Here is a 12,226-nt window from a genome sequence, read left to right as displayed (position 1 = left end):
GAAAAAAAATACAAAAATTGAAGAATTCCAAAAAGAAAAAGAATGTAAACGTTTCTTGGTGAATGTTAAGTGGAATGCTTCACACAATATGTGAAAAAAGCCACAGATGCTGCGCCGGAATGAAGGAAGGAGGTTTAATACGCCGTACGCGCTGCTTATAAGTTGATGACAAAGTGTCTGGCTAGGAGCAAACGCCATCAACCATAACTCAATGCGGAGAAGAGCAAGATGAGACGAGAAAAAACTAAAATAAAAGGTGAGACGCAGCTGGCAGAGAGCATGATAAATGGAAGCAATATATAAAGAATCAAAGGCCGGGGAGAAACAGTGGGAGGACGGAAAAGTGTATGTGAACGCATCAGCCGAAAATAAACTCCCACATGCTCTACACCGAAAGTTGAGAGGACGACGATGACTCAACGTCAAGAGGCTGCGGCACAAAGGAAACAATGGTGGCCCCTCACATGGGCTCTCGCAATCAAAGAGATCAAAGCACACTCTACTCATGCTCACAACACGATGCATCGGCTTCGGCTTTGTGGCATTTTTAAGGTCTCTGAATGAGGGATCTATTGTATCACTTGGTCAGTGGACAGAAGCGAGTAACATCTGGATGATGATACATGTTCCAAGCAACCACAACGGGAACACAAAACAGTGAGGTTACATAACCAAGGTGTATGTAGGCTTTGATGGGAGCTCTACCGATAAAAGCTTATCTAGTGCCCTGCCGGGACCTTCCTCCTCAGTGACATCATCACTGTACAACAGCTCTCTGCACAATGTGGATTCGGCTCCTCTTCCTCTGCAGATATTAGATAGGAGAGGAGTCTGCGCTCCTGCACATTACATTATGGAAACATCTAGATTTTACAGCACTCGTTGCCACATATTTTAGGCTGGAAAGGATCACCAAATATGGAAAGATTTGCAGGACCCTAGTCTGGTGGCCATGCCAGTTGCCTGTGACTGTTGGACCAGAGCCATGTGAACCTGCGGCGCCTCTTCTGACTAGTAGGCTTGACGCATCATCTTCATGGTAGGCCCGCAGCACTCTGTTCTACCGACCATGGGCTACTGACTTCTTTACAAAGATGACGCTACGCCAGACCTACTAATCAGAAGAGGTGCCGGGGATTCCGTAAGTTAAGAGTAGACTTGTAGGGCTCTAGTCTGGTGGCTACGGCTAACAAGGTGGCCACTGGACCAAGGTCCTGTGATTTTTCTTTTACAAAAATGACTGTTTTTGGCCTAGCAATCAGAAGAGGCTCTGGGTAGCCCGGCAAGTAGCAGGAAGGTCCACGGGACTGGAGGCCACGGGCTACTGACAAATTGTTTTGCTTGACTTCATTACTGAATGGCCATCCTTGAGAGAGGTGGCCGGACCCCCCTCCCCAAGGAAATAGAGGCCTCCAGGCACTCACCACATGTGTGTGCTCTCCTACCCCAACATTGAGACCTCATTCATACAGTACCAAGATAGCATTAATGTCCTGTCCCTCACATCATGGATCCGTTCGTTGACATCTGAGTCTGGTCTGTGAATTGGACAAAGCTCAAATACGTCTTCTGTGCACACCGTCGGCCATAAAAACAAAAGGACATGTGGAGATGGGGCCATAGGCTATAACACGGGCATGTTTTATCCAGAAAAAAAACAAACAATGCTAAAAAAGAATGCAAATGTGAATAGGTTCTAGCCAGCAGCTAGGATGGAAGCTTGCAGCCTGAGAAGGAGGCCAGGCTGCTGACTCATGAGTTATCAAGTGTGACTCTCCGCCTTCTTAGCTCCACTTTTATAGACAGATGAAGCCCACTTTCTGTAGGAGGCCAGGAGTAATTTTTCATACTGATCTTCCTACAAGGGCCGGCCTTCGGAGACGTTTCTAGATCCTTATTACAAGTTGTGAAATCGATGATCAACCCCCCAACCCCGACCTCACATCCTGGCGGATCTCAAATAGTTCTATTGGTATATATTAGGCCTCTTTCATACTTCCGTTTTTGACAGTCAAGATCCGCCAATTTTGAAAAAAAACGGATCCGCCATTTTTCTTTGCGGATCCGTTTTTTTCCCCATTGACTTTCATTATTGGCGGATCCTGACTGATTGCCGTCCGTTGCATCCGTGTTTTTTGAGGGTCCGCCACAATGTCAGTGTCCGTCAACATCCTCAAAGATTTCCAAACGGTCTCGGTCGGTCTCTCTCTCTCCTTCCCGGCCAGCGGTTCCTTTAAATTTCCTCATTTTCAGGATCCGTCTAAAAACGGATCCTGTGCCATCCGTTCACATCAGTTGAGAACGGATCCGCTTGTCTGCCTTTTTGGCGGATTTTAACTGATGCAAATAACTGAAGTGTGAAAGAGGCCTTAGTATATGCCTGACACATCAGAGGTGAAGGGGCTTCTGATATCATTTATTTATTTTATACGTTTACATAGCGCCAATAATTCCACAGCCTAATACAGACATTATCGGCACTGTCCCCATTGGGGTTCATAATCTAAATTCCCAATCAGTATGTCTTTGGAGTCTTCACTGATCCCGCAGTAACACGGTACTCATCTCTTTATCAATCTGCACTTTATACATTACAATAAGGAACACAAGACATATAAAAGATACATTACAAAATGCAAAAACAACAAAAGAGAAATGTAAATCTCATCAACATCTGTATCTCTGTATACAGGGAGCTCCCCCTAGTGGTGGCTGCAGACAGGATCTTATGCATCTCTGTATACAGAGAGCTCCCCCTAGTGCTGACTGCAGACAGAATCTTATCATGTATCTCTGTATACAGGGAGCTACCCCTAGTGGTGACTGCAGACAATCTCATCAAGTATCTCTGTATACAGTGAGCTCCCCCTAGTGGTGACTGCAGACAGGATTTTATCATGTATCTCTGTATTCAGGGAGCTCCCCCTAGTGGTGACTGCAGACAGGATCTTATCATGTATCTATATATACAGAGAGCTCCCCCTAATGGTGGCTGCAGACAGAACCTTATGAAGTATCTCTGTATATAGGGAGCTCCCCCTAGCGGTAGCTGCAGAAAGGATCTTATCATGCATCTCTGTATACAGGGAGCTCCCCCTAGTGGTGGCTGCAGACAGAATCTTATGTATCTCTTTATACAGGGAGATCCCCCTAGGGGTGGCTGCAGACAGAATCTTATCATGTATCTCTGCATACAGGGAGCTCCCCCTAGTGGTGGCTGCAGACAGGATCTTATCATGCATCTCTGTATACAGGGAGCTCCCCCTAGTGGTGGCTGCAGACAGGATTTTATCATGTACCTCTGTATACAGGGAGCTCCCCCTAGTGGTGGCTGCAGACAGGATCTTATCATGTATCTCTGTATATAGAAAGCACCCCCTAGTGGTGGATGGGGGCATCTCAAGCTTTAAAATATGGTTCTATGTCCAGGTAGGGGATTCAGAGCTCTGTATAATAAGCCTTATTTCCTGTAAAGATATATTAAAAAACAAATTGGTACATAATGGTGGACTTAAAGACAACATCGTATTAAAATGTGGACATTCACTTCAAGAACTGAGTTAGTCACATCCGAGTTTACATAGGACTGCAGGTTTCCTTCATTCAGTAGGTCATCCCAGGGCAGTAAACCGCTCAGCTCTGCTACATCTGACTACGCACACACATACAGTGCGTCTTCCCCTTACAATGAATATTTCATATGTATCTACATCCACAGACGAGTCTACACACATCGTAGCGGCACAGGTCTCACTGCGCCTATGGATACCGTATGTGTGGTTGCTCGCGTTACCATAGCAACTAAAGCAAATGCGGCACGGAGCCAGTTTGCTGCATTCCGCTAACTCATTCATCGCCAATATCTCGCCATAGAGGCCGCCATCTACATTAGTATTTATGTCTCCATCCTTCATGTACGTGCAGAGAATAGAGGCGCCGAGATATCAGCAGTCGCCATCATGGCTGAACTGGCGTCGAGCATCACGAGTACCATAGACCACCAGGGCTGGAATCATTACATCACTCACTACCCAAAATGTACACAGCACCTGTGCCTGGAGGAAATAATGGAGGCCAAGTGAAGATCGTACTGTGCCTCTAAGCACAAGAAGAGAAGTGCAAAGCCGGCCTCAAATGCTTACATTCCCCACAATACAGCTTCATGGTGCAAAAAAAAAAAAAATACAAAATACTGCAGTGATTACCCATATCACACATTTACATCTCCCAATAGCTATAGCAGTGGATGACCACTAGGTGGTGACATAGCTGCAAAACTAAATCCATGCATTGATCAGCTGCACCAAAGGTGTCAGCAAGTTATTGTCTATGTGCAGCTGAGCGTCCTCACACAGCGGACAGGGGCAGATAGATATCTAATATATAAAGCTGAATGTGGGTGTGTGTGTATGTATGTACTGTATGTATGTATGTCCGGGATAGGCATCTGCACCGTTGCAGCTACAGCCACAAAATTTGGCACAGTCACACGTCTGGACCCCGAGAGCGTCCTAGGCTATGTTGTGAGGCGAAATTTTAACCCCGCGCGTTCCAATTCACCGAACAATTTTGCACCTATCTACATAATGGGGAAAAAGTGAAAGGAAAAGTGTTGGAGGCAAATTGACAGCTGCCAGATGTGAACAAGGGGAACTTAAAGAATGAGAGTGATGGCGCCAAAGAGTATATACCGTACAGTTGCTAAGGTGGGGCCCTGACATGGGATACTCACCACACACGGGGATATGAACACACACACAAAATGCGCCACACACTACCACGTGCTTCACCACATATACCACCCTCAGCACACATTTCACCACACAGACACCAACCTCGCCACATAAAAGTCGCAACACAAAAGTCACCACTCAAAACTCGCCACGCTGTCCAAGAGCTGTTTAAGGCTGTGTGCCCACGTAGCGATTTTTAAGCATTTTTGCCGCGATTTTTGGGGCGAAAACGTTTACAAATCGTGTACAGAACGCCCCCCATGCATTCCTATGGCATTCCGCACATGCTGTGCTAATGCTGCGCTTTTTTCCACGGCGGAATCGCATCGCGGAAAAAATCGCAGCATGCTCATTCTTTTGTGCGGAATCGCAAAGAATTGCCGCGATTCCGCACCCATAGGAATGCATGAGAATCGCTTACTTCCCGCATGTGGCTATGCCCACCATGCGGGAAGTTAAGCGTCTCATGTGCGGTTGGCACCCACGGTGTGGAGGAGAGGAGACTGTCCTCCAGGCCCTGGGTACCATACCCCTGTAAAAAAAAGAATAAAAAATAAAGAAATCGGGGTATATTTACCTTCCGGCGTCCCGCGCTGCGTTCCCGGCCTCAGTGTTCCCAGTAATGCCTTGCGGCAAGGTCCTGTGATGACGTAGTCTCGCGTGACTCTAGCGGTCTCGCGAAATCGCTATAGTAACGCGAGACTACGTCATCACAGGTCTCGCAAGGCATTACTGGGAACGCTGAGGCCGGGATGGCAGCGCGGGACGCCGGAAGGTAAATATACCCCGATTTTTTTATTTTTTTTAGCATTTTAACATCCTATCTTTTACTATTGATGCCGCATAGGCGGCCTCAATAGTAAAAACCTGGTCACACTTGTCAAACACTATGTTTGACGAGTGTGACCAACCTGTCAATCACTTTCCAAGCGATGCTTGGAAAGTGCTTGAATATCGCACACGAAAATCGTGGCAAAATCGCAATAAAATCGCGGTGAAATCGCGTGGAAAAAAACGCGATTTCTGGGAAGGAGTCCGGTTTTTAGTGTCCGGAATAAAACGCTACGTGGACACATAGCCTAATAGATGAAAAATGAGCTGTGATTGGTCGCTATCAGCAACAGTTTTCTTTGTAGACAGTTGTGGTAACTGAGGCCAATTATTCTCATCATTTCTAAGGTGTTATCATCCTCCTGTAAAGCTGAAAATAACACAATTTAAAACCATGCCAACACAGACCAACCTCTGACACAGACTGCAGGGGGAGCCCAGTATCACACAGGATAGGATTAGATACACGGCTCAGCAGTCAGTATCACACAAGATAGGATTAGATACACAGCTCAGTAGACAGTATCACACAGGATAGGATTAGATACACGACTCAGCAGACAGTATCACACAGGATAGGATTAGATACACAGCTCAGCAGACAGTATCACACAGGATAGGATTAGATACACGACTCAGCAGACAGTACCACACAGAATAGGATTAGATAAACGGCTCAGCAGTCAGTATCACACAGGATAGGATTAGATACACGGCTCAGCAGTCAGCATCACACAGGATAGGATTAGATACACAGCTCAGCAGTCAGTATCACTCAGGATAGGATTAGATACAGAGCTCAGCAGTCAGTATCACACAGGATAGGATTAGATACACAGCTCAGCAGTCAGTATCACACAGGATAGGATTAGATACACAGCTCAGCAGTCAGTATCACACAGGATAGGATTAGATACAGAGCTCAGCAGTCAGTATCACACAGGATAGGATTAGATACACAGCTCAGCAGTCAGTATCACACAGGATAGGATTAGATACACAGCTCAGCAGTCAGTATCACACAGGATAGGATTAGATACAGAGCTCAGCAGTCAGTATCACACAGGATAGGATTAGATACAGAGCTCAGCAGTCAGTATCACACAGGAGAGGATTAGATACACAGCTCAGCAGTCAGTACCACACAGGATAGGATTAGATACACAGATCAGCAGAAATTATCACACAGGAGAGGATTAGATACAGAGCTCAGCAGTCAGTATCACACAGGATAGGATTAGATACAGAGCTCAGCAGTCAGTATCACACAGGATAGGATTAGATACACGGCTCAGCAGTCAGTACCACACAGGATAGGATTAGATACACAGGTCAGCAGAAATTATCACACAGGAGAGGATACTTGGGTAATCGTTTAGCTAATTTGTGTAGTAAATCTGTAGTGTTGAATATATGATGTGAAATGTTTTTATGTGTAATATAATCATTATAATTTGTTATAACTAACCACAGTTGGTTACTATGCCCGGGCAACACCGGGCTCTTCAGCCAGTATGTATGTGTGTGTGTGTATATATTATTTATATATATATATATATATATATATATATATATATATATATATATATATATATATATTTATTTATTTTTTTTAAAATTTATTATTTAATAAATTGGGCAAGACAGTATGTCTAAACCCGCTGTTAGAAAATAACAAAAAAAATACATTTCACTCTCTATATATATTAAGCAATGCAGGAAAGAGGATTTACGGTACGTTTTTATGATCTGATATACCACTTTTTTAAAGAAATGAGCCCTTATCAATCTGACCTTTGAGTTGATTGTGCTGCATAAATAGATATACATTTCCACAGCACTGTCTATATCTATCTATTGTAATATATATATATACACCGTATATACTCGAGTATAAGCCGACCCGAGTATAAGCCGACCCCCCTAATTTTGCCACAAAAAACTGGGAAAACTTATTGACTCGAGTATAAGCCTAGGGTGGGAAATGCTCCATAGATTATTCCCCCATATACTGCCCCCATTAGAAGCTTCATATTGTTCCCCCATATACTGCCCCCATAAGAAGCTCCATATTGTTCCCCCATATACTGCCCCCATTAGAAGCTCCATATTGTTCCCCCACATACTGCCCCCATTAGAAGCTCCATATTGTTCCCCCATATGCTGCCCCCATTAGAAGCTTCATATTGTACCCCCATATACTGCCCCCATTAGAAGCTCCATATTGTTCCCCCATATGCTGCCCCCATAAGAAGCTCCTCTTAGATTATTCCCCCATGTGCTGCCGCTGCTGCTGCTGCTGCATGTAAAAATAAAAAAAATGACATACTCACCTCTCCGTCGCTGGGTGGCAGATTCTCACCTGTCCTGCGTCCATGGCTGCTCACCGCTATCTGCCACGTCATCAGTCAGTGACGTCCAGACTGCAGGGGGCGCGGCGTGCACTAATCACGTCACCGCACCCTCTGCTGTCTCAAGTCACTGACCGATGACAGACAGCAGCAAGCAGCCATGGACGCAGGACAGGTGAGTATCGCTGTACTTACCCGTCCTGACGCTGTGTCTTGAGCCCCCAGCTTCTCCGCGCTCTCTCTTCCTGCCTTCAGCGGTCACGTGGTGCCACTCATTAAAACTCATGATATGCGCATATTCATGAGTTTTAATGAGCGGCACCACGTGACCGCTGAAGGCAGGAAGAGAGAGCACGGGGAGAAGCTGGGGGCTCAAGACACAGCGTCAGGACGGGTAAGTATGACCTGACACCCCCGCCCCCCTCCCCCTCTGACCCCCCGTGTATATGACTCGAATATAAGCCGAGAGGGGGACTATCAGCCCAAAAAAACGGGCTGAAAATCTCGGCTTATATTCGAGTATATACGTTATATAATAGACACAGTGGGGAAAATAAGTATTTGATACAATAGAAAAGCAGAACTTAATATTTGGTCCAGAAACCTTTATTTGCAGTTACAGAGGTCAGACGTTTCCTGTAGTTCTTGACCAGGTTTGCACACACTGCAGTAGGGATTTTGGCCCCCTCCCCCATACAGATCTTCTCCAGATCTTTCAGGTTTCAGGGCTTTCGCTGGGGAACATTGAGTTTCAGCTCCTCCAAAGATTTTCTGTTGGGTTCAGGTCTGGAGACTGGCTAGGCCACTTCAGGACCTTGAAATGCTTCTTACGGAGTCACTCCTTAGTTGCCCTGGCTGTGTGTTTCGGGTCATTGTCATGCTGGAAGACCCAGCCACGAACCACCTTCTATGCTCTTACTAAGTGAATGAGGTTGTTGGCCACAATTTTGCGACACATGACCCCATCCATCCTCCCTTCAAAATGGTGCAGTCATCTTGTCCCATTTGCAAAAAAGCACCCCCAAAATAGGATGTTTCCTCCACCATGCTTCACAGTTGGGACGGTGTTCTTTGGATTGTACTCCTTGTTCCTCCAAACACGGCAAGTGGAGTTGACGCCAAAAAGTTCTATTTTGGTTTATTCTGACCACATGAGCTTTTCCCATGCCTCCTCTGGATCATCCATATGGTCATTGGTGAATTTCAAACGGGCCTGGACATGTGCTGGCGTGAGCAGGATTTCAATCCATGACGGAACAGTGTATTACTAATGGTAATGTTTGATTCCTCACCTTTCTCAGAATCATCCTTACCCCATGAGGTGAGATCTTGCATGGAGCCCTCCTTACCCTACAAGGTGAGATCTTGCATGGAGCCCTCCTTACCCTACAAGGTGAGATCTTGCATGGAGCCCCAGACTGAGGATGATTGACAGAAATCTTGTAATTATTCCACTTTCTAATAATTTTGCCAACAGTTGTTGCTTCTCACCAAGCTGCTCGCCTATTGTCCTATAGCCAATACCAGCCTTGTGCAGGTCTACAATTTTGTCCTTACACAGCTCTTTGGTCTTGGCCATGGTGGAGGGTTTGGAGTGTCATTGATTGTGTGGACAGGTGTCTTTTATACAGGTAATGAGTTCAAACAGGTGCAATTAATACAGATGAGTGCAGAGTAGGAGGCTTCTTACAGAAAAACTAACAGGTCTCAGAGACAGAATTCTTGCTGGTTGGATAGTGATCAAATACTTATTTCATGCAATAAAATGCAAATTAATTTTTTGGATTTTACTTTTAGATTCTGCCTCTCACAGGTAATAGATAATAGATAGATAATAGATAAATAGTAGATGATCTATAGATGATAATATATAGATACCGTAGATAATCGATAGTAGATGATAGTCAATGGATAGATAATAGATAATAGAAGATAGATAATATATAGATAATAGATAGAAGATATATAGATAGATAGAAGATATATATATAATAGATAGAGTGCTGTGTAAACATTTTAGGCAGGTGTTCAAAAATTCTACAAATTAAAAATGCCTTCAAAGAAGGAAGCATTTGTCAATTAATCATCATCTGCTCTGTTTCCTTGGCCGACCACTGCGTTTACGGTTCTCAATCTTTCCCATTATTTGTATTTTCTTCAAAATAGCTTGACCAGCACTATCTTGACACCCCAGCTGCTTTGAAATTTGCCTGGCAGACACCTTGCTGATGAGGTATAACTACCTTGAGTTTTGTTGCTGAGCTCAGTCTTAGAATGAAGTATGATTTGTGACATGACTCTGTCTTCCACATCCTCACCTTTATAGCAGTTTGTCTGTACTTCGACCATTTTTGAATCTCCTACATGGCTGTTCCTGTTACTGACAGAGTTTAAAGCCTACATTTCAAAATGATGGGTCATTATCATCTGTTTGGAAATATTGGTAACTCATACATCTGACTATAATCCTACAAAATCTCTGACTTTGTGTAAGTGTACCTAGCAGAATTAATGAAGGCAAAGGGAGGTCCCCAATTTTATCTTGTCATCTAAAAACTTCGCTCAGTAAGAGGGGTTCAGGGTTGTAGAAACATTTATCCTAAAAAAAAAAAAAAAAAGAAGAAATAAAACATCAATTTTTAAATGTTTCTGCAGAAATTGCCAAACACTGAAAATATCGATGGCATGCGGCCAAACTTTGTTTTTTATGTAGAATTTGCAAATTATAAAAAAAAAAATACAATTTTTTAATTTTTTTTTTTTTCATTCCTTTGTTACTATTGTCTCCAAAAACTGCAGGGATTGCTCGGTCAGGGGGCTTCAATAAAATGTTATGTCCTTCTTTCTAGCAGATGACATTGACCGTTGGGCCATCAGTGCGGCGTACGCAGCTGCCAGACACCACGACCTTGTGAACTTGCCCCCTGTGCCCTTAATTCAGTCGGGAGAAGTGGCTGATTGAAACCAGTGGCAAACGCGCGTCAGGGGCGCAAACTCTGACCCGGAAGAACTTTCATTGTTCTTTGTTAGGGGGGGGTCTTCGAGGGGTTATGCTAAATTTCGCTGCCTTGGAAACCGCAGCGGCTCCATTAGACGGATGCGGCAGATGTCACAAGAGTGAGATCGACAGGGGAAACGTCTCCGGTTACGGAGAAGACAAGACGCCCAAGAGGGACTGAGTGATGCTAAAATAACTATTCTGTGAAAGCCAAAAGAGAAAGATCTGACGCTTCCCGGTTTCTTACATCTCTCTCTCAGTTGGATTTTTTTTGTCCTTTTCTTGCTTTTATTTTGACCTAAAAAAAAAAAAAAAAAGAAAGAAAGAATCCAGCACTAACTGTACGCCGCTTCATGTCGATCCCTGAGCTGCGGAACGGGAGAATCAAATGCAAAAGTCTCATCAGTTAAAGAGGACAAAAAAATGCCTTATTATGCTCAAAAGTCGCCACTTTGCCAAAAAGTTTAATGGCTGCTGGGATTCTGGCCCCACAAATTTGGAGCAATTTGAAGGGGTAATAATAGAAGTCAGGACTACCGGTGCCTGGGCCCCCCCTACTGTGTGGACAGTCAGCGCTCTCTGTGCCCTACTAATCTGTGGACCATCAGTGCTCCCTGCACCACCCCCCAATCTGTGGACCTTCAGTGCTCCCTAATCTGTGGACCGTCAGCGCTTCCTGTAACCCCATAATCTGTGGATCGTCAGTGCTTCTTGTGTCCCCCTAATCTGTGGAAAGTCAGCGCTCCCTGCACCCCTTAATCTCTGGACCGTCAGTGCTTCCTGCAACCCCCTAATTTGTGGATAGTCAGTGCTTCCTGCAACCCCCTAATCTGTGGACCTTCAGTGCTCCCTAATCTGTGGACCATCAGTGCTCCCTACACCACCCCCCAATCTGTGGACCTTCAGAGCTCCCGAATCTGTGGACAGTCAGCGCTTCCTGTAACCCCATAATCTGTGGATCGTCAGTGCTTCTTGTGTCCCCCTAATCTGTGGAAAGTCAGCGCTCCCTGCACCCCTTAATCTCTGGACCGTCAGTGCTTCCTGCAACCCCCTAATTTGTGGATAGTCAGTGCTTCCTGCAACCCCCTAATCTGTGGACCTTCAGTGCTCCCTAATCTGTGGACCATCAGTGCTCCCTGCACCACCCCCCAATCTGTGGACCTTCAGTGCTCCCTAATCTGTGGACCGTCAGCGCTTCCTGTAACCCCATAATCTGTGGATCGTCAGTGCTTCTTGTGTCCCCCTAATCTGTGGAAAGTCAGCGCTCCCTGCACCCCTTAATCTCTGGACCGTCAGTGCTTCCTGCAACCCCC

The 12,226-nt window shown here is 45.1% G+C and overlaps 1 protein-coding gene across 9 annotated transcripts in view; it reads right to left on the bottom strand.

Moving 5' to 3' along the window:
* MSRA (methionine sulfoxide reductase A) overlaps positions 1–12,226 on the bottom strand; it is a 324,741-nt gene that overhangs the window by 39,915 nt on the left and 272,600 nt on the right. Inside the window, exon 8 of one of the 9 annotated variants that reach the window (XM_073586363.1) lies at positions 10,415–10,514. The exons of 7 other annotated variants lie outside the window; for them this stretch is intronic. In XM_073586363.1, coding sequence (XP_073442464.1) covers positions 10,461–10,514 — 54 coding nt within the window. In that variant the 3' untranslated portion in view covers positions 10,415–10,460. Of the gene's footprint in view, positions 1–10,414; positions 10,515–10,634; positions 11,212–12,226 lie in introns of those variants that run through there. One more of the 9 variants, XM_073586364.1, reaches the window with a different exon arrangement.

This window comes from Dendrobates tinctorius, unplaced genomic scaffold (genome assembly GCF_039654945.1).
Source record: "Dendrobates tinctorius isolate UK_male_01 unplaced genomic scaffold, ASM3965494v1 ptg000093l, whole genome shotgun sequence".
Classification (NCBI taxonomy): Eukaryota; Metazoa; Chordata; class Amphibia; order Anura; family Dendrobatidae; genus Dendrobates; species Dendrobates tinctorius.
The sequence above is the reverse complement of the archived record's forward strand: the minus strand, read 5'-3'. Positions and strand labels throughout refer to the sequence as shown.